Source organism: Hemitrygon akajei, chromosome 29, assembly GCF_048418815.1.
Source record: "Hemitrygon akajei chromosome 29, sHemAka1.3, whole genome shotgun sequence".
Classification (NCBI taxonomy): domain Eukaryota; kingdom Metazoa; phylum Chordata; class Chondrichthyes; order Myliobatiformes; family Dasyatidae; genus Hemitrygon; species Hemitrygon akajei.
In genome coordinates, this window is record NC_133152.1 from 15,992,269 (window position 1) to 16,015,373 (window position 23,105).

The following is a 23,105-nucleotide window of genomic DNA, read 5'->3' on the forward strand; positions in this document are numbered from 1 at the left end:
AGGAGTCGCTGGAAGTGTGCTGCTGGCCTTTACCTTGTGAAGAGTTACTAACTAACTCTTGACCCTCCAATGCATCTTATTCAGAGCGTTACGGAGTTTATAAAGATAAATTAGTGAGGTGTTGTTGCTCAGTGACCAGGAGAGTTAATAAATACAGGATCCATTTCTCCAGGAGAGCATTAAAGGTCAGACACTAGAGAAGCTGATTCAATCCATGGAATTTATTGTTCATTGTCCTTGGCCACCTTGACGCCTCCCAGTCTTGGCAAACTCCTCACCCTATCATGTATTCCCTCCTCTGCACCATGATCCCTCCCCTGTGGGCTCTCCTTGTCCATCGTGAGCGTGCTTTCTCTTACTCAACTGAGCAATTGACCATGATTTACTAACCTCTGAAAAGAGAGAATTCTTTGGTAAAGAGGAAGGTGAAGCCAATAAGATACAAAAACACATCTCGCTTTTTTATTAGGCAACTACTCCTAAACTAATTAAAATGTAGAAAGCTAAGTGAGTAGACTGCTAAAGTAATGACTGGGGTTTATGAACTTTATAAAATATAAACTACCTGAGGAAAATCTGGGAATTCTGCAACTCTTGAATTCTTTTCATTTTTCTTCAGTTGAACAATGCAAAAGATGCACCTTCTTTGGTTAATTTAACTCTCTGCTGTTGGGGGCCCTGAGGTGAATGCATCAATGAAACGGTAGCAGGCTATTGCACAGGTGACATCCAAAGTTCATTTTCGGGGCATCCTACTTCTCTCCTGCGATGCTCCGCCTATTTATAGCCTTTAGCTAATCCTCAGGGGAAGGGAATAGATGAGGGAAGTTCCTGGAGCACCGGTGATGGCAATTCAGTGGAGGAGTAGTCAAAAAAGCAAAATATTTCAGATGTCGGAAATATGAAGTAAAAAAGGAAAACACAGCTGGTCACGTAGACAGAGAAACAGTTAAATGTTTTAGACCAATAGCCTTTTATTGAAACTTGGAAAAGTTAGAAACAACAGGCTTTTGAGATGGAGAAGAGGGGATAGAGATAGGAGAATGAAAGGGAAAGTCTGAAAATGTGGAGATCATGACCTTCGGACAAAGAGTAAGGATCCTGGTTCTAGTCTGCACATGAGAGACTTTGTCCAGCAGACGGTTGTAGTGATGGTCCTTATTTCAAAATATCTAAGCTTAAGAATATGAGATTAATTTCCGTGTTTGCTGATCTTGTGATTACCCATGCCATGGTAACTGTGGTGGTGGGATATAATGAAAAAAGTCTGTAGTGGGACGGGGGAAGACAAATCGATCAGCAGTGCCAGAGTGACCTTCTTCTTTGGAAGCAGGGTTACATGAATGCACAGTGGCTGACGTTCAAATGCATGAAATGACAAACCCCTGACTGATGATATTAATAGCCACATGCACGACACCAAAATAGCCAACTGCGTATAGGCGATGTGTGAACACTCAGCCACCTCCTCTGGTTCTGAACCAGCTGAACCTGGGACAGGAATGCCATAACAACAGTGTACCTTTATATAGCACCTTCCAGAAGCAAATGGCACTAGGCACTTTAGACAGTAATTAAGGGGAAAGGTCTCTACAGATGCAGGCATTCTAAAGCAGGAGAAAAAAACGTGTTGAACATATACAGAAGGTCTGTGGTGATTGAAAGGAAATAAAAATTAGGTCAAATTCTTGCCAGAATGGGGAACTAGAAGTGGTACAGGAGAAGAAACGTATAGGGGGGAAGAGACGCTGGGCATAGAAAAGACGTTACTGAATGACAGGACCTCTAATGTTTTCATTTGATAAAACTTAATGCAAGAGACAACGAAAAAATACTTGAAATGCAAAAGAAAAAGTGTGCAAAGCTAAGAAAATAAAAAGTTCTGGAAAGGTGAACTTGTGCTTTTCAAAGTATGGGATGTCCTAAGCACCTTACAGCCAGTAGAGTACTTTCCAAGTCCAGATATTGTTGTACTTGGGAGCTGGTAGAAACACATTTGCTCAGAAACTATCTCCTGGTCAGTGGCACTGAATATGTCAAATGGTTACTAAACCACATTGCACTTGACCTGTAAAATGCAGTTCCTTTGAATCTGGAGGCAACATTCAGCAGAGGCCAAGCACCAACGACTGAGGATTTTTCTCCAGTCGTTGCTCCATCAGTCCAAGACTGTAGACCCACCCCAAAAGTAAGCTCTGGCAATCAGTCCACCTTGTGTCCATCTAGATGACAACTTCCTTCCACTGGGAACAACCCTTATCCACTCAGAAAAACACATGCTGGAAATCACAAACTACGCCCACAAAATGCTGCAGCAACTCAGCAGGTCAGGCAGCATCTATAGAGAGGAATAAACAGTGGACGATTCAAGTCGAGACCCTTCATCAGGACTGGAAAGGAAGGGGGAAGATGCCAGAAGAAGGTGGTGGGGGAGGGGAAGGAGGAAAAGCTGGAAGGTGATAGGTGAAGCCTGATTTGTGGGGGTGTGGGGATAAGTAAGAAGCTGGGAGGTGATAGGTGGAAAAGGTAAAGGGCTAGAGAAGAAGGAATCTGATAGGAGAAGGGAGTGGATCATGTGAGAAAGTTGAGGAGGAGGGGGCACCAAGGGTAGGTGATAGGCAGGAGAGAAGAAGAGGTAAGAGGCTAAAGTGGGGACGAAGTAGAGGGAAGGGGGAAGGTGAATAATACTGGGAGAAATTGTTGGCCATGCTTCATTTTGGAGGGTACCTGGACAGAATACGAGGTCTTGCTCCTCCAACCTGAGAGTGGCCTCATTGTGGCAGAAGTGGAGGCCGTGGGCCGACGTGTCAGAACAGGAATGGGAACAAGGATTAAAGTAGTTTAGCCACTCATCCACTCAGTGGTGTGCATTCTCACAGATGTGTGGACAAGGCATCAGCTGACTGTGACGCCTATTGCAGTCTGAATGAATCTCCTCTGTAGGCCAAAGCAGAAATTCAGATGGGAAGAATGCACAAGTTACAAAGCCTAATCTGTACAGGATATATCTTGGAACTGGAATTGGTTTATCGCTGTCACATGTACCGAGGGACTTCGAAAAGTTTGGCTTGCACTTTTCATACAGATCGAATCGTTAGTCGGGTGATCTTTTCTGTAGCTTGCATTATCTTACTGAATACAAATTGCAGGCAGTGTTGGAGTGATTTGGTATGCAGCTGTCATTAGGTCTGAGGTAAGCTTTGAGAAGACCATTCTGCACCTGACATTGACGGCTGTTGTCAGCACCCGAGGAACTGCCAGCATACGTGTGTCAAATGTAGCTATGGAGGTTTCCAAAATGTAGTAACTCATTTTCAAAGAAACAAATGTGTGAGGCTGGAATTAGGAGCTGGGAAAGCTGTTTAAAGAAATTATTTAGCCATAAATATCAATATTTAGGTGTAAGGAAAGGGAAAGGTACTGAGCACAGTCAGTCATGTAGACTGTCGATATGTCCAGAGTGATCAGTAAGGGCCATTAGTCTAAAGAGGAGTATTTAAAGAGCATTTTGACTATCTTCAAGGATTCTGATGGAGTACTGTCCCCTTTCTAGATGGCAGAAGCTCCAACAACTCTCCATATGAAACTGCCTACCCAGTAGGCACTCCATCCCCAGCCCTAAACATTCTCACACTACTGTTGCAGTGTTGTAGAGTCTAGAGCATACATAATCAAAAAATTCACTGCTGTTACTTGTTTAGGTTAACCTGATGGTGCTTCCCAACCTGAGACCTCTGTTGTCTACGAGAACACAAGCAGTAGGTGGACGTGAGCACCACCATTCACATATTCCTCTTTCCCTGTTACATAACAACAGGGCTTGAAAAAGGTAACGCTGTTTTTTCATCAATGCTCAGTCTAAATCCAGGAATTCTCTCCCCTTTCAGAACTGAGCGAGCAACTTCAGCAGAATGATGGCAGTGGTTCAAGAAGGTTGCTCAGGACCATCTCATCAAGGGCAACTGAGGAAGGACAAGTAGCAGAAAATGCTGGATCTACTCAGGGAGACAGTCACTTTGTCTGACCCAAAATGAGAACTCTTTTTCTCTTCCTACAGATGCACCCTGACTTACTGAGTGTTCACAGCATTTTCTATTATTATTTTAATTTTCTAGTGTACAGCATTTTAAAATGTTCACTTACTTGGCGATGGACAGATATTTGCCTTGCTAGTTATTAAAGGGTGATTTTAAAAAAAATAGAAACTAGGTTGTGTGAGTTTATGGTGCAACTATGATGGTATTTATGTTTTTGAATAAACTTGTATTTGGACTCACATTGAAGCCTGAAGCTTGGTGGAATTAACTTTAGAAAGGATTACCAATGGAGGAAATGCAGTGAAAATGTTCCCTTACACTGTCCCACCTCACGTACAGTTCAAAGAAGTACACTCTGTGCCTGGGTGTATTTTTCCACATCATGTATGAAGCTAGTCTTGATGTTTCTGTAATCAAGCCTGTTCCAGAATTATAGGCAGCCTTGCATGTTAAATTTTAGCCTACAGGCAAATGGATTGAAACTGCTAAAACCCTTTTTACCTCACAGTTGCATTGTTCGAGCAGGACAAGGTTCAGGTCACCTCAAAAAACTGGGTGGATCAGTATCAAGGCAAATGCAGACACTTTGCAATTTGTTAACTTAAACACAGATTTGCAGGATAATTTACTAAGTATGTAGACCAACAGACAATATTGCTCTTTTAAAAATTCCCCTTTACCCCTTGAAATATAAGTGGAAGAACTTTTTACTGAGTCCTGAAGAAGAGTCTTGGCCCAATATGTTGACTGTTTATTCATTGCCATGGATGCTGTCCGACCTGCTGAGTTCCTCCAGCATTTTGTGTGTGTTGCTTTGGATTTCCAGCATCTGCAGAATTTCTCGTACTTTTGACTGTTTTGCTGTGTCCATATATTGACCTTCAGTAATCAAATCTTCACCACTTGTGTGTGCTTTGACTTTTGCTCAGGGTACAGAAGTAAAGTTTATTCACCAACAATGATACATTTGGATTTCTGTCCCCACTTATAATGGATAGCAGAGAAATTAAAATGTTAAGTGTTCGAACAATTACAGGGCTTATTTTGAAACTGCAGGCAACTTCTGATTTTGTTTTGACTCCTGACTCCTTCTCTTCTGTAATAACTAGGTTATAGGTTTGTTGTATAGTCACCATGTTGTGGCCCAACAGTTTCATCAGTTATGGGTCTACTGCTGTAAAAATTCAATCATTCTGCAATTTTTTCCATATTCCAAGTGCTGAACCATGGTGCAACCTCACCGGTGAATAAACCACAACTGAGGCTCTTCCCCTGAACTGCAGAGCCAGTCCTTGACAACTGGAGATAGTGGCTTTAAATGTGAGACTCCAAAAAGCTTCGGCCATTCCCATTAGAAACTATTACAATAAGCTCATGACACAGGAGCAGAATTAGGCCCTTCAGTCCACTGAGTCTGCTCCGCCATTTCATCATGACTGATCAGTCTCCCTCTCAACCCCATTCTCCTGCCTTCTCACACCCTAGTTAATCAAAAACCTTATCAACCTTTGCCTTAAATACCTGGCCTCCATAGCCACCTGTGGCACCAAATTCCACAGATTCACCACCCTCTGTCTAAAGAGATTCCTCCTCAACTCCATTTTAAATGAACATCCCTCCATTCCGAGGCTGTGCCCTCTGGTTCTAGACTCCTTCACTATAAGAAACATCCTCTCCACATCCACTCTATATAGGCCTTCCAACAGTCCAGAGATTCCAATTGAGATCCCACCCTCATTCTTCTAAATTCCAACAAGTATAGGCACAGAGACATTAATTGCTCCTCATATGATAAGCCTTTCATGGATATAAACAACTAAAAGAAATTTTTTAGATTTACTAAAACTTATTAAGTCTAAGAAAAACATTAAAATGAGATTAACTAAATAAATTTCTTCCATCCCATCTCTAGGCTCGGAAACCACATTCAAATAAATAAGGATTTTGGTCTTTTACAAATTCTGGATAGAATAGGAGAGGGATGTTTCCAGAATAATGCCAGGGAATCCCACTACAATGGGGCTAAATAACTGGACTTTATTCAAATCAGATTTGCTCAAAGGTCAGCCAGCCTTCAACAGACATGCCCTGAACTGTACCTTAAACTACATCCTCTAACTCAAGAGGCAAATATGGGGAGTAGATGCATTCATTAAATAAATAATAGTCATTCAGTACTCTTCCAGAAAAAATAGACTATTTACAGCTTGAAAGAAATAAGGGGAGAACAATAATCAGACCTCTCTTAATCTTCCATAATCAGACCTTTCCTGACTGCTCTAGGTTTGCTGAGGGGCACCTCTGCATACTTGCAGACTGAACAAGGTGATTAAGGTTATTGAAGGCCTGAACTAGATTAACAGGCCTGCTTTGCCTGGGACAGAAATCAATAGCTCAAGAGCATTGTTTTAAAATAATTGGTGGACATGTTTGAGATGATTTGAGGTAATTTCTTCTTACTCAAAGAGTTGGAAGGCTCTGGGAACTCACTGCCTGAAAATGCGGGAGAAGGAGAAACCCAAATCTCAGTTTGGAAGTATCTGATGAGCGCCCAAAGAGCCATAGTGTAAAGAATGGAGCTGAGAGCGTTGCTGGCATTTGGTAAGATGTCCCTGTCTGTGCTGTAGTTTTCTATGGTTCTGTGACCCACTGGAGCATGACATTGCAGTCTCTCTCAAAACATAATAGGAGCGAAAACAGTTAATTGTCTCAGCAAACTGCAAAGGAGTCATGTTTGTGAGGGAGGGGGGTGGGGATATGATATTGAGACTGTGGTTGGATCATATTGAATGGCACAGCAGTTTGGAGGGGCTGAATGGCCTGTTTTTATGTTGAAAAGAAGCATGAAGTATAGAATGACTGGCACGTGCCTGTTTCCACTCCTCTTCTTAAGCTATGCCTGTCCTCAGCGATGGCTCATACATTGCTGATTCGCACTGAGATAAGGAGTCAGTTTCCTCCAGGGGGGCAATCATCATGCAAGCCTAGCTTGTGAGTTCCTGGCCATAAAACCGAGTCAAGAAATTCACTTGCGTGGTCCATAGAGCTTTATGTGCCGAGTGTGATATCTGTTTAGTGGGTGCTTCTTGGTCCGGAGGAACATCATCTCATTTCATTGCATACATGTCATCAGATGTCAATAAACTTGAATTAGAGCAGGAGTAACCAGGCAGTGTTAGAAGCCACAATTCTGGTTTGTACATTAGTTAGTAATCAGGGCTTTGAAAGCTTTAGAGTTTCTATTGTAGGCAGAAATTTACTGGGATTGTCCTCCCCATGTCTAAACTAATACCACATTTGATAGTACAGTTTCACACTGATCTGGTGGAGAAATTGTCCAGATATGAGCCAGATGTTGAGAAAGAGAGAATTAGCCAGGTAATGATGGTGAGAGAGATCCTCCTTCATCTACACTCACAGTCAAGAGATTGTGTCCTTTAAGATTTGAGAAGTCCATGAATACCGATCAAGATCTCATCGGTTCAGCTTGCACTGAATTGTTCTCTCCCAGTGAATCAGGACCTCATCAGATTCATTATTCCAGTGAATCAGGACCTTATCAGATTGATTCTCTTAGTGAAACAAGAGCTCATCAGATTGATTATTCCAGTGAATCAAGACCTCATCAGATTGATTCTCTTAGTGAAACAAGATCTCATCTGATTGATTCTCTTAGTGAAACAAGATCTCATCTGATTGATTCTCCCAGTGAATCAAGATCTCATTTGATTGATTCTCCCAGTGAATCAAGATCTCATCGGATTGATTATTCCAGTGAATCAAGAGCTCATTGAATTGGTCTGCAGTAAGTTGTTCTCTCCCAGTGATAGAAGACCTCATCAGAATGGCCAGCTCTAACTTTATCTCTCCAGTGAATCAAATAACACTAAAAGTTCTTAACTCATCTTTCTAAAGTCATAGTGTTTAAAAAGATGACCTTGCTTTCATCGTTAGAGGATACAGACATATTCCAAATTCCCTCTCCTACATTTTTAGCTCTCACCATTTCCTCTTGTTCCCCAGTTTTTAAATAAAATCAAAAATCTAAGTGTGTGAACTACTTGTCTGTCTTTGCCCTTGAGAGTTAAGGCATCAAGGTTCAAGCCATTGTTTATATTCCTTGGGCAAAAACTTTCAGGATATATTCAGTTAATTACCCTACTTAAGATTTCATTGAGCAATTAGTATGTTCTTTCATTCATAATTTACTTCAGGCACAACAGAGATTGTAAATATAGAATCTTTTCACACTTTGGAAAGGTACATTTTATTCTTTTCATCACGTTGCACTGAACTTTTCATCGCAACTCCATGTAAAGGGTTCATTAGGACAATTTGTTGCTCTAAATAAAAACTTTTGATCCTACTCATTGATTGCACTTAAATAAACTACATCAATGCCTCCTCTTTGCGATTCAGTATACACAAAACAAAGCAATTTGAAAGCATTAACAATTAAATCCAGCTGCAATATGTAGCCTTTCACCTTTTTGAAGGGTGCAATATGTCCTTTGAGGGACTGGAGAAGCTGTTGCATTTAAATCTGGAACACAGTTCCAGAAGAGATGGTCCTAGACTCGCGAATCCATGGCATACATTTTGCCAGTGGCTGTTCTTCCATACTGATAGAAGGACAGGTTGTATCGGGCAGTTCTAGCATCTGTTTGGGGAAAGAGAAATGAGTGTCATTGTAGAGAAGGTTTTGTGTGTGTGTGTGTGTGTGTGTGTGTGTGTGTGTGTGTGTGTGTGTGTGTGTGTGTGTGTGTGTGTGTGTGTGTGTGTGTGTGTGTGTGTGTGTGTGTGTGTGTGTGTCTGAATATTGTTGTTTGTACTGTGTGCATATCTGAATATTGGTGTTTGTACTCTGTGTGTGTGTGTGTGTGTGTGTGTGTGTGTGCATGCACACCTGAATATTGTTGTTGTACTGTGTGCATGCACGTCTGAATATTGGTGTTTGTAAGTGTGTGTGCGTGTCTGAATATTGCTGTTTGCACAGTGTGTACATGTGTCTGAACATTAGTGTTTGTACTGTGTGTGTTCGTGTGTGTGTGTGTACATGCACACCTGAATATTGTTGTTTGTACTGTGTGCGTGTGTCTGAATATTGTTGTTGTCCTGTGTGTGTGTGTCTGAATATTGTTGTTTGTACTGTGTGCGTGTGTCTGAATATTGTTGTTTGTACTGTGTGTGTGTGTCTGAATATTGTTGTTTGTACTGTGTGCGTGTGCATGTGTGTGTCTGTGTTTATACATTCCTGCATTAGATTACCAAAGTTGTGTCGACCACATTGTTTGCATGCCCGACACTAAACTGAAGCACTATATTCCCAGCTCTGCCATGGGAAGCGACTACCTCACACACACAGAGGTAACGCTGCAAGGATGCACTTAACGCCTCATTGAAGGAATGGCTTCCGTATGGCTCCCCATGACTCCTGGGAGACCCTGGACCATGACTGGTCAAAGTGGAGAACGTCAGATCCAAACACTGAGAGTGCACAGAGGCCCTGCTTAACCTGCTGAGGAAGTGCACCTCCTCACTTGTCCTGTCAATTACCTCCCGACCCATCTGAGCTTGCATTTACCATGTTGCCTCAATAGCCATCTCTGAACACACAAACTGGAATGGAAGTAAGTCATCCTTAATCCCAAGGGACAGCACAGGAAGGAGAAGACTGAAGTGTACAAGGAGAAAGGGGTGGTTGATAAAGTAATTTAATTCTGTGAAGCTTTTACAGCTTATGCAGTGTGAAATACAACATTGGCCACTTCCCGGTTGTCTCACAGCCAACTGAGAATCTGACTAGGAGTTACCTTGCTATCGTGAATGCTCAAGCTGTTTAAAGAGGGCTCATGGAATGATGTCATTCTCAGGGACAACACTGCATGGGAATGCAGCTCACACTGTCTTACTTGCAACCAAAGGTCTCCTTGTCTTTTTTTATGACTGCAAGAGATTGTTGGGCATTGAGAACTTCAAGCACCGTAGGTCTACCCCGTCAGTGAGTTGCCCATTGGCAGAGGCACGGGGGTGGCTGGGCCTGGCGCGGACCGTGTGGGTGCCTGCCACGGGGCGCGAAGATGGTGTGCCGCGTTACAGCGAGCGATTGCCTCGGGCGTTTCTCTCGCGCTCGCAATCCCCTGTTGCACACCGGTAACGCGGAACACTGCAAGTCTGGTCTGCAGGTCCGTTGGCAAGACCGACAGCTGGAGAGTTTGTGTGGCCTTGGTTGTAATGAGGGCTACGGTGTTGCCTGTTGCAGCCACCAGGAGGGGAGACACCGGATGGTGCTGCTCTCCAGAGTTGGCCCGGAGGAAGACAAGCTGGATTCCCTACATGTGTGCATGCGCATATCCATCTGTGGACTGTTGAGAGCTCGCTCCTGCAGACAGCACTCATGCTCCATCAGTCTAAGGGAAATGTCACTTAGTAACTTGGGCTATATTATTTGTTTGTGTATGACTGTATGTTTACTGCTATCTTATAAGTGCTAGTGCTGTGTATGATCATCAGTACTGTGTTTTGCACCCTGGTCCTGGAGGAACGCTGTTCCGTTTGGCTGTATTCCTGGGTATTGATGTACAATGTCCTGTGTATGTTACTCAAAATGGCTTCTTTGGTTTGTTAAGAGTAGGAATGCTTCTTTGTCTGATAAGTGTTTCTCTCGCAGTTGTTTAGCTTTAGACTTGCTGATATGGGGATTGTATTCATTTGTTAACCAATGGGGAATGTTATTTTGTCTGGTGAGGCTGGGAGCTTGGGGGGGGTTTCGCGGTCTTTTCGGGGAGTCGGGAAGAAGACGCTGAGGAAGGTAGACGTGCGCTGCACTGCTCGGTCGACCACCAGGGTGGTCCCAGGTGCGAGGACGTGGAGGTCGGAGGAAAGTGACGAGGGGTCGAATGGTTCGATGGTTGAGCTCCAACGATGTGCACTAAACTGACTGAACTTTGATAAGTTGGCGCCTTTTACTTTTTCTTTTCTTTCATATATACTGTATTGCATAGTACTCTTTTAGTTTTAGTAAAATCTTTAAAGTGTATTCCATAACGGTATCTGGTGTGCGTTTGATATGGTGTGTGTGCACGCGGCATAAACTTGATTCTCACAGCACCTGCGTGTACGGGAGGTGGGGTTGGTGAGTGGCTGGATCTCCTTTTCCCCGAGACATATACCAGCCTGTTGGGTGAGTGTTACATTGATGGATGGTTAAATGATAATTAAACTTGTGGTTGTCACTTTTGGTGTTCTGGGATGCCAGTTAGGTGGTTGGGATACTTACCTCTATCTACCCCCTCCCTCCCAATTCCAGCCACCCTCCCACTCCCAAAACTCCTTGAACATGGTAGCTTGCACTCTTTGAATGCTTTAGAACTTTTAGGTAAGAATGTAGGAACAGAGAGAATTACTGTGGAACGAAATAATTTAACTCACCTCTGAAGAGGTAAAGGCAGCAGGTTAACATGATGGAGGCTAGGAAACAGCCCGTTGATCCGGCCATCCCCAGCCAGCAGGACCACCCGAATTCATACTGAATTCCCAAAAATACGTGCTGCAGAACCAGAGTAGCTCGCTCCACGTACACGTCCACGGCGTACCATACAGATCCAATCATACCCGGGACACCTGTAGACAGTCAGGCGCCTTGTCAACATATTCCATCCCCCTTCAGGCTCAGCAAAGACACGAGACAGAACTCGGATGCCGGAGGCTCGCCAGTCACCTTCCGTGGCTCCCCCAGCCACGGCTGGCGAGGAGTTGGGAGTTGTGACCACTTCAGTGGAAGGGTCTGAGGAACTTCAACGATACGGAAGTACTTTAATGGAAAGTTCACGAACAAAAGTAAATGCAAGTCATCAATATACTCAGCATCCTCAATGTCCTGGCTTTAAGGGTGCTAGTGGTTCTCTTGATTCTCTGGGCAGACCCAGCTCTTTAAAAGGAACGCCATGACATCGTTGTCACTTACGAGGATGGGGGTGTCTAAGGAGAGTGAATAGCTGGAGTTTTCATTCAAAGAAATGGGACTCACTGGTTTCCCGTGATACCAATGCCAGCAGTCATTGAAATATTTCTCAGTGCCTGTTCCCTTCCCATTGGTAATCATTTCTGTTTCTCTATTACCAGCATTCTTTCCTCCGTTTACTATCATATCAGCTTAAAGCTTTATCTCAGGGAATCCTGATGCTGACCCTACTGTCTTGCAGGCATTATATTGGCTTGAAGATGAACAATGTCAAATTGCTTCTGTCGGGTCCAAAGGATATTCCATGTCTTAATACCTTAGAGTATTAAGCTGGGGATGTTCCCTGACTCCAGACCCTCTTTAAACTATCTTCTTTCCTGTTTCACATACACATTTTGAAAAAGTAATGAACAGCTTATGTCATTGTGAAGAGAGTGCTTAAAATCATTTTTAATCCCTTCCATTTCTCCTGAAGATATTGACCTGCTGGGTTCTGTAAGATCCTGTAACTCTTAGTGAAGCCTAGCTTTCACTGATTGACGCTGTTGTAATAAACCGATCAGAAACTCTAGACTTGGATGAAAATTGAGACTATTCAGCAATCCGAGGCATCGAATTAATTCCTGACTCTAGCCTCGCTGGATGTGAGCACTTTGCCTCAGTGAGTGGGTTCTGGGTCGATTGTTCCACCTTGCTGCATGGAATATGGAGGGAGATGGCAGCAATTCTACACATCACTGAGCTCAGGTGCTGGCAGGGTATTCCTGCTCAATGGTCCTCAGATCAACAGCCGGCTGGCATGTACCAACCAGTCCTTCAGGAGGCCACCTCAGTTACTTAATCACATGCCTTTTTGGAAATAAGCTACTAGATCAATGAAGGGAGTCGACCTTACCTCCAATTCCAAAAATGAAACCTGCCATGTAGCAGATCCGTAATTTAATCTGAGGTTCATCTCTTAGTATCTTCACACAGTCCAATCCCAAAACTAATATAATGAGTGCAAAGCTGGCCAGAATGTCCGCCGTAATCATGAGTGCTCGAGTCAACACTATCTTCACTGGAAGAAAACAAGGGTAAAAATTTTTTTTAACTCTCTGTGCGTATACATGTTTAACATCAGAAATGTCTCCATATAGTGAAGCTTCTCCCTCATCCTCTTTGACCACTAGTATTTTTCCAGTATTTAGCAGTTTCCAAATGGATTCAGTAACCTGGCCTCAAAACTGTTCTTGACAACCGTTCTCAAATGCTCTCGGGATGTCACTGCTGCTGGAAAGGCTGACGTAAGGTGGTGGCGCCTCCTAGAGGCACTTGTCATACTTCGCCAGAGTGGGTGGATTGATCAGCCATAACTGAGGAAGGCAGTTAAAAGGCAACTTCATTGCTGTGGAATGAGAATCACACACTCCCAGACTGATCAGTCTGATAGGTTTCCTTCCGCAAAGGGCATTAGTGGGCCTTCTATCTAAAGATACGGTACTGGTCTCTCTGCTGATCTGGTTTGTACAACTCCAGATAAATAAATGCATAATCTATCCTGAAGCATCACTGCAGTGGTCACTAAGTCCTGGAATGCTATCTTTCAAGTAAATTTTACCGGTAAATGTTTGTGAGTTGTGAAACTTTTCACATAAGTTCAGTAGGGTTTTCCCAGGATCCTAATAATGTTTGTCTTCCAACCATTTGAACAGATTAACTGGCCTTTGTATCATGGCTACTTATGAGAGCTAATGGCAAACATGTTTGTTGCTGTTTCCCACTTTTTATCATTGGTTGAATCTTGCGATTACTGTTGCAAGATCTAGTACATCTTCATACTTAACATGCTTTGAAGTTATATTTTCCTGTGGACTTGCTCTTTAATATTTCTATAATCAGCGCTCCTCTCCAACTCTGCATTCCCGTGACTTAACCCTCCTTGTTCTCCACCTACTTCGCCTAGAAACTTATCCCTTTTCCCAAACTTCCTTGCTCTTAATTTTCTACACAGCTTGGGGCTGATTATTTTCATTATATCACTGAGTCTTTTAGAGCCAGTTTTCTTTTTTTTTAGGTCCCATTAAAAGCAAATTTCATTTTTATTTTATTTAAAGATACAGTACAAAATAGGTCCTACAAGCCACGGCGGTCAGCAACCCCCGATTTAACACTAACCTAATCACAGGACAATTTAGAAAGACCAATTAACCTACTCACCAGTTCATCTTTGGACTGTGGAAGGAACCCAGAGAAGAACCCACGTGTTCCACAGGGAGATGTACAGACTGCTCAGAGAGGGCACCATAATTTTACACATAATTTGCCCTTGAAATTTCTTCAAGGTTTCCCAACTTGGGGTCTGCAGACCCCTCTGTTAATGGTAGGGGTACATGGCATAAAAAAGGTTGGGAACCCCTGTTGTAGAGTCTGGACGTTGAAGATTCCCAGCCTTGATCTTTCTTTAATAGTCCCAGTAACCCTGGCAAGGGATGGAATTCTCCCCCATTCTGTGGTCAGGAAAATCCAAAATGAAACTAGTTAGAGTTGTCTCAGCCTCCTGAGTAAAGTTCAGTCATCACCATGAATTCTTCAGCAAACTATGTTAGATTACTTGAAGATAGCTGATGTGAAGTTCTTGTTTTGTAGGTGGAGTCTTTGTCTGTGGGGGATAAGCAAATCTCTAGTGTATCCAATCTCCAACAGTCCACTCATCACATCATTCACATTAACTAATTTGTCACTCTTGTGAAAGATCTGTGGGCTATTAGTTGCTCTGGAATCAGATGAGGATGAAGGAAATGCGGAAAAGATCTGTGTGAGGATATAATGTCTCTGTTCAGATTTTCAAAGCAGCTGTATTGTTGCTACTTTTCTGGCTTGTTTTTGGAATATTGGAGTTTGTGAGCTGCCTCCCAGAGTTTATTCTGCTCCTATTTCCCAGTCTTGCACTTCAGAGGGTGTATTTGTGAATCATCGACCATCTACCCCTCAACCATCAGGTTCTTGAATAAAAGAGGATAACTACACCCACTTGCCCCATCACTGAAATGCTCCTACAATCACTGATCGTACTTTAAGGACTTTTTATGTCATTAGCTCATGTTCTTCATACTTAATTATATTTGCTTTTGCACAGTTCGTTGTCTTCTGCACTCTGGTTGATCTTTCACTGATCCTGTTTACAGTTACTATTCTATAGATTTGCTGAGTATGCCCACAGGAAAATGAATCTCAAAGTTGTATATGGTGACATGTGGTGAGGAGGAGGGTGGAGCTTAGTTATGATGGCACAAAAACAGCAACTCCTTTGCTTGCATCTTCAGAAACAACTCTATTTCCATCTTTAATATCTCTATTTTTCCCTTTCAGGGTTCTTTTGAGGATCCTGAGCTGGAGTTACACACTGACTTTGGTTCTTTGTGGGAATGGGACCTGTTCTCGGGGTTTCACGACTGGCCGCTATTCAACATGCCAAAGGTACGGCCTAAGGGCTTAGCTCACGTTTGGTGGTCAAGATTTCGTGGCTCTGGAGACAGGCAGCTCGAAAGTTCGTGTCCCGGCAGGAGATCAGTGTATCGTGGGAGTCAGAAGATCTCTGGCTTTGTGCCTAGAGACTCGAGATCTTTGGGCAAAGAGCTCGGAAAAAACAACGCAACGGACTTCTAACATCGTAAACCAGTGAGTTGTTTGTTATGTCTCCCCTCTTGCTATGAAATGGAGACACCTCTTTCTCCCTTATTAGGGAGAGAGAGAGCCTGTGGTATGTCGAATACTGGGTGAACGAGTAGTCTTTGGCGTTCTGCAAGTCTGTGTCTTTGCTGTTGCTTTGCTGCATGCTTGAGTGCTCGGTGGTGGGTGCCGATGCTTTGCTGTTGCTTACGTGCAGGAGGGAGGGGAGCTGGGGGGGTCTTTGGGGTTCTAAAATTTAACTGTCGCTCATTCTTTGGGGCACTCCTCTGCTTTCGCAGGTGGTTGTGAAGAAAATGAATTTCAGGATGTATATTGTATACATTTCTCTGGCATTAAATGTACCTTTGAAACCTTTGATATATGTGCTTTGAACTTTGAATTTTGAATAGCTCTCGGTAGTATCCTTAACTCTGTTTAAGTTAACCAGTCTTTTACTAGAAAAGGAATGTTTGTATGTGTACATCATCTTTTATATCCTCAGCACTTCCCGAAATACTTCAAGCCAATGAGTCACTTCTGAAGCCAAAGTTACAATGTAGGAAACAGAACAGCAATTCCGTACTCCATGAATGGTCAGTTAATCTGTTGTTAATCTGCTGGTTGGAGGATGAATGTAGTTTAGGACATGGTGAACCCTCCAATCTCTTTAAATTACACCTATAGTTTTTCGTCCGTTAACAACACCACATCACATACAACTATTGGAAGGACAGCACACACAAATATACAGTATTCTGAAGGTTCTCCTTGGATTATAAACTATATCCCCACTTCACATTCTGACCCACAACTGCCTAATTCTGAAATGAGAACACAAAATAAATTGGCCAGAATTGGACATGTAAATGTTCAAAATTGTTTGAAAGGGTAAAGCCTTGTTAATTATGGTACATGTTGGGAATCATGAACTTTGCTGACATAGATTTCTGCCCCATTTCTCCATCTTATTTTAAATAATTACATTTGTTTTATCTCCTTTCAATAGCACTTCACATCACATTAATTCTCCTGAAAGGCATTAATTACTAATGACAGAGAGAAAACCAGGGAATATTTGGCAGCCGTTAGGATTCTTACAATAGTAGAACATTGCCCTACTTTTCAACAGGAGTACTTACCTACATAACGCTTTCAATTTGATTGTTTTAGTAACAGTTTTCCACACTTACAATCACATTCTACAGACTAGGTGTGCAACAGATGTCCTACCAATTTGTTCGATGGACAACTGATTCAATGTTTCAAGCATCTGTTCTTCTGTAGGTACTTACGTGGGTGTTCTGCTAATATGGAGTCATATTGATCACACGTCCTGATCCCATCCATGGAATTTGTGACACACTCCCACCACAAACCCCTGCATTTTTGGCTGACCTGGGAATGTGAGCCAGAAACAGAGTTATGAACACTTGTGTCTGTTTCTCACCAGTCAGACACCAGTTATCTCCGCCACCGGTGTTCCAAGTTAGCCTGGGCATTTCTGTACTGCCCAGCTGAACACTAGTGACTGCAGGCCAGCCTGACCATACTAGATCACACACTGGTGCGAGTGGGAGAGTTTCTGCTTCTCAGCTCCAAAGACCTGCGTTCAAACCGAACCACCAGAGCTGTGTGTATGGAGTTTGCACACTCTGTCCGTGACTGTGTGTGTTTCTATCTCAGTACTCTAGTTACATCCTGCATACCAACAACATGAGGGCTGGTACGTTAACTGGCCATGGAAATTGGTCCTAGTGTGTAGGTGAATGGAAGAAAGTGGGGAGATGACGGGAATTTGGGGAGAATAAACTGAAATTCAAGTTGGATTAGTGTAAAATGGGCGCCTGATGCTTAGTGTGCACTTATTGGGCCAAAAGGAATGTTTCTACCCCTGTGCCCACTGAATGCACACCAACTATCTATACTGATCACCAGGCCAGCCAGAATAACCTATAATTGTTGGAATTAACAATATCTGGCCATTAAAGTCTTCCATTCTGTTTGCTTCATCTCACCATAGAGAAACATGCAGAATGGTCTGGTTGTGGCTTTGATTACTTTATTCATTAAATTTTCTACACCCATCACCTCATCGTCTATGCCCTCTCCAGATAATTGTCCCAGAGTCAAAGGGAAGCCGCTGGTATCTCGCCAAATGCTGTTCCATTGGAGTAATTTTTCAGAAGCCATTGCTGTCTTCTGTTAGTAAAGTACTTGCCTGGGAAAGGTATCTGGGATGTGGGTGGGAACAGGAGTACTGAGTAAAAATCCATGCAGTCATAGGGAAAAGGTACAAATCCACACGGACATCACAGGCAATCCAGATTAAATGCAGGTCTTTGCGCCTGAGGCAGCAACTTTACTGGTTGTGCCACCGTGCCATCCTAGATAGATAGATAGATAGACAGATAGATAGATACTTTGTCCATCCCAAAGGAAGGAACAATGTCACAGCAGCATTACAAGTGCACAAGTATACAAATATTAGAAGAGAAGTAAGAAAGAATAAAAAAATAAGTTACCCCAAACAGTCTAACAGGAGGGGATCATCACTTCCCCGGCCATAGGTTGACTCATTATAGAGCCTAATGACCGAGGGCAAGAATGACCTCATATGGCGCTCTTTGGAGCAGTGCAGTTGTCTTAGTCTGTTACTAAAAGTGCTCCTCTGTTCACCCAAGGTGGCATGCAGAGGGTGAGAAACATTGTCCAGAATTGCCAAGATTTCCTGTAGGGTCCTTTGTTCTACCACAGCCTCCAGTGTGTCCAGTTTGACTCCTATAACAGAGCCCTTGCACAGAATTACCATACATCACCCAGTCCCAGTTCATCCTACTTCTTATCCACCCACCCTCCTCTTCCCCCTCTTAAACTCCACTGATGTTGATGTTAAATCAATTGTGAGTAGCCTTGAGAGATCACTTCCTCATCACCCCATGTGAGATCCTGATATGTACTCAATCCCAGTGTTTAGAGCAGAGATTGGCATTAAGGTGGGTTAGCCACGCAGATGATGGTGGGTAATGTTGGAGGAGATAGATTGTAGGAATATCCTCAGGAAAGAACAATGCGGAAGTTAGGGTCATAGAGTACTAAAGAGTACAAGACCTTTGACCTATCTAGTTCAGGCGAACCATCTAAAATGGATCTGTAGAACCTTTTCCAAAAAAAGACAAGTTTAGATGTTCTGACTGTGGGAATGGGAAGGACATCCATGCTTCTGCCATTCCTATCTCCCCGCTCCAGTCAAGACTTCCAGATCTTGCCCAATTGGCTGTCAAACCATGTTTCTCATAGTGTTAGTGTGTATTCTGGAGATATGCAATATAGCAAATATTAATTTCAATAGCAATCAGTCTTCGGGTCTGAATACGGATTGTAGATTGATGCAGCTCAGAACAAAAGTCTTCCTGAAGTTTTCCTGAGTAAATTGCAGACCTGGAAACACTGAATTGGCCTGAGATATCTGCATATGCATGAATGCAATTAACATCTCATTGACCTGAGATATCTGCACAGAAGCAGGCCATTCATGTTCTCAAGTTCATGCCTCCTATCTACCACCCATGTACGTAAATCTTACACTAAATCCCTTTTCTTAACTCTCGCTACATTTCCATCAATCCCCCTAGATTCTTCCAGTCACTCACACACTAGGGACAATTTACAGTGACCAATTAATCTATTGAACTGCACATCTTTGGAATGTGGGAGGAAATCAGAGCACTCAAAGGAAACCTAGGTGGTCACTGACAGAGCGTGTGAACTCCATAAAGACAGCAACAGTGGTTGGAGTATAATTTGAGTCACTGAAGCTACGAGTACACACAATACCCACTGCTTAATCCAAATGAGGTTTAAGTCTGTCTTGATTGGGGCCTGTGTACTGTGGCATTTTGAGGCTATGATGATATAATACTGATGCCTTTCCTTTGTGCATCACATATCCAGCATCTCTTCCTCATGAGAGTGGCCAAACGGGTTTTAACAAGGCATACCATCACCATAACCAAACATGGGATGTTTTAACGGGGCTTATACTGGCTTGGCCATGGTTTGGAGGTTCATGTGCCTCAATGACCCGAAGAGCTATGTTGGCCGGAATCAGGGCTTTATGCTTTGGCTTTTGATAGGATCACCCATGCTGAACAGGTTAAAGGGTAGAGGCCAGGTTAAGAGTGGTCCTCCAGGTTTGGATGTTCAGCTTAGGGCTAACGACCCTGACTGGTAAAACAAAACTGTTACGGAAACAGCAATGAAGATTCCTTCTACATCTGAGTGTGACGGTATTCCTGAGTCTCCACCTGGGACTTGCATGACTGACAGTAGTGAAAACCACGAGGAAGCTGCTAACATGATGAAGGAAGCCCTGAACACCACCAGAGATGGAGGACCTTCATTGCTGCCCTAAAAAATACTGGCATATTGCCCATATGTAATCCATTACATAATGTTTTAACATGGTTTTATTACAAAAAATAATGGTTACAGAATAAATGCAACTTGTGCCATCATCAGAGCATATTTTAAGTGCAAATTAAGGCAATTAATTTACTGCCTCTGGCATGCATCAGTAACTTAGGTAATAAGCGTTCATTTAAAGGCTTTGCTTTTTGCTAACGGACCAAAAGTGAAAAAATAGGTGGGTGAATTTTGAAATCTATCCCTTTTTCCCTAATTGATGAGATTATTCAATTTAGCTTCTCTCCTACTCAGTTCCCTGCAGAATACTTTGTAACTCCCTTACTAATTTGTCTATTTTGCAAGACAATACACACAATGGAGACAAATACACAAATATCAGTAAATCCTCTGTCATGAAATGTTATGAACTTTGATATTTAATTTCTTCAGTTGCCATGAATCCAACAGGGTTGACTACAGTAAATCTTACAGAACATTCAAAAATGCAAGTTCCAAGTCCCATTTAAAATATTGTAGATCAGGGTTTATTGCGTCCCCTGAAAGAATAACCCTGCATTTAGTTGTCTCCCCAGTGCTCTTCTATGATAACTCAGTGTCGCAGGGCAGTGGTCATTACTGTTGCCCTCTCCCCACTAGACAGGAGCTACAGACCAGCGTTCGGCTTGTCGACATAGGACAAGTGCAGATGACAAAAGACGAAGAACTCTGATGATGCCTCTTTACAGCAACGCCTCTTAGTTTCAAAGCTTGTGGACATAATCTTGATTTAGTTGGTACCTTTGACAGCTATAAAATATTGCATATCATCTTAAAGCCAAATAATTATATTTGACGAGCAGGTGCCATATAGGATTGCAGGAGCAAAATATTTATATACCGTAAGATCCCACAGACAGCAATGAGACTATGCCTCCGAACTCTGTTTTACTGCTTGGTTAAGCAATAACTATTTGCCAGGGTACCTGGGAGAATGACCCTGCTCTTCAAAATGGCACGACAGTGCCGTTCACCCATAGAGGCACAGCAGGTAATGGTGTTACGTTTCTTCGGAAGGAGGGTACCCTATCTTGATCTTGTGGTGCATACTGTATCTCTGGGATGGAATCCAGAACTCACAACCACAGCATTACAGAGGCTAGGCCACTTCCTTAATACCCTCTTGAGCACCCCAGTATCCAGGAGTGCTAGGAATCAGAACAACGAGCTCTTTAAGATACTGGTTTGCAAAACTCAGGAGACTGAGGCTGACTAGGTGGAGAGAGCGAAGGAATGGGTAATAAATTGCAAAAACAGCCAGTGCTGACTCACCTCCAAACTATCGTCTGCATTCACCATCCAACAATCCGTCCAAGTCGCCACTATCAAGAAAAATGTTGACACAAAGGCCAGACTGAAGGACATAAGTTGCAGCATAAAAATCATCTTCACTCTAGGCTGGAGCACTGAAGGAAAAGAATATTCATTGTTAGAATTTTTAATGAAAGGGAATGGATTCAAATGTCAAAACAAAATACCCTGATCCATTCGCTCGTTTGAGTTAAACATGTAATTATGATAAAAATTATTTGAAAGAAAAGGTTTGCACCAACATTACCTCCGCCCGACACACTCAGGAATCATTGTAAATATTCAGTCACTTTCAGAGCCACAGGACCTAATTATTCTGACCTTCCTGTGCTCAGAGACCCATAAAAATCCATTGTACAGCCGGAAATTTTGACTTGACAGCTAGTTTGAGCTGGAAAAATCCAGACAGCCCATTCACCTCTTTATCGCTTGAATATTTATTCACTCTTTTGTGCTGGGATTTCTATGCGACTTTTACCCACTGTAGTAGTTCTTCGATCAGATAAAGAAATATAACATTTCATATTCTCATTTCATTACAGAAATATTCAAACAATTTCACAAATTTTCCTTCCCTCTTACATACCTGTTACCCAGCTCTTGCACCCTGTAATCCCTCAGAGACCCAGCAACAAAGGACAAATGTCAAAGGTACATTGGACACTATAAGTTGGGCTGCAGTGCTGATTCTGTCCTCAACCAATAGTATGGATGCGTATTCACTCCCTAACTTTGTGACAGTGACTTGGGCTGTGAGCTCCTGTGACACTCCTGGTGGAGCGTTGACTACGTTGTCCCAACTCAGCACAGACTGAGAATCAAACCTGGAATCCATCTGCTCTATGTTATCCTGCCCATTAAAGTGAGCATGGGCTCGGAAAACTTGCAACACAAGAGGTCTCTGCACCAATTAAAATTGGGCTAGCCAATCCAATCCCATTCTCCTGCACCAGGCCCACAGAAAACACTCAAGCCATGTTGAAATGTGGTGAGAATTCCTGCCTCTGTCACCCCTTCAGCCAATTAATTCCTTACCACTCTCTGGGTTAAAATATTTTCCCTCATCTCCTCCTACTCCTTCTACCAGATGCTTTAAAATCCTGAGCCTTAATTTAAGACCCCTTTCCTGAGGAAAATAGATCTTTCTTTTGTTGGATTTGAGTAAATGAGTACTTGATGGTCATGGGGGCAGTTTCCATGCTATATGAGTATGATTCTTTTTCCACAATAATGCTAAATCTAATTGAATTATGATCATTGCCACCGATATTCCTTCCCCCCCCCCCTTCAGTTTCATTCCCTAAAACCAAATCCAGAATTGACCCTACATTTGTTGGAGTAGCTGAGTAGTAATGAGCCTACTAAAGAGTTTTGTGGAAGCAACTTAGTGATGTGAGCCACGTATCACTTTTACTCTCTGTTAACAGTAACACATTGGAAGTGTCCCACTATTACTGCCCTACTGTTAGAAATCTGTTTGCACGCCTGTTCTATGACTTCCCTCAGACTAGCTAGGGGTGTCTAGATTAGTGCTAACAGTGTGATTGCCTTTTTTTTGTTTATCATTTCAATCCAAGCATCAGAACTTGGTGTGACTGCTGTCCTACCAGACTTCAAGGAACTGCAGAGTTGTGAACACACCAAGTGAAAACCAACCTCCCTTCCATTTCAGCCCACATAAT

At 42.7% G+C, this 23,105-nt stretch overlaps 1 protein-coding gene across 2 annotated transcripts; it reads right to left on the bottom strand.

The window, feature by feature from the left end:
* Positions 1-8,279: 8,279 nt before the first annotated feature.
* On the bottom strand, positions 8,280-22,029 carry LOC140718244 (claudin-16-like). Of its 2 annotated transcripts, none has more exons than XM_073031743.1 (6): positions 22,010-22,029; positions 21,385-21,518; positions 16,944-17,046; positions 12,896-13,060; positions 11,469-11,660; positions 8,280-8,697 (listed from the first exon to the last, which is right to left on the bottom strand). In XM_073031743.1, the coding sequence occupies exons 2-6, from the start codon at positions 21,496-21,498 to the stop codon at positions 8,609-8,611; spliced, it is 663 nt and encodes a 220-aa protein (XP_072887844.1). In that variant the 5' UTR covers positions 21,499-21,518; positions 22,010-22,029; the 3' UTR covers positions 8,280-8,608. The 2 variants fall into 2 exon arrangements, with proteins under 2 accessions (XP_072887844.1, XP_072887843.1); XM_073031742.1 differs by lacking the exon at positions 22,010-22,029 and adding an exon at positions 21,671-21,784.
* Between the last annotated feature and the right edge of the window lie 1,076 nt (positions 22,030-23,105).

Excerpts from the sequence above, each read along its gene's own strand:
- LOC140718244 (XM_073031743.1), bottom strand. The coding sequence starts at position 21,498 with ATGATTTTTATGCTGCAACTTATGTCCTTCAGTCTGGCCTTTGTGTCA. Across the intron at positions 17,047-21,384 it reads ATGCAGACGATAGTTTGGAG|GTCAGCCAAAAATGCAGGGG; the intron begins GTGAGTCAGCAC and ends TCACATTCCCAG. Across the intron at positions 13,061-16,943 it reads CATATTAGCAGAACACCCAC|TGAAGATAGTGTTGACTCGA; the intron begins GTAAGTACCTAC and ends GTTTTCTTCCAG.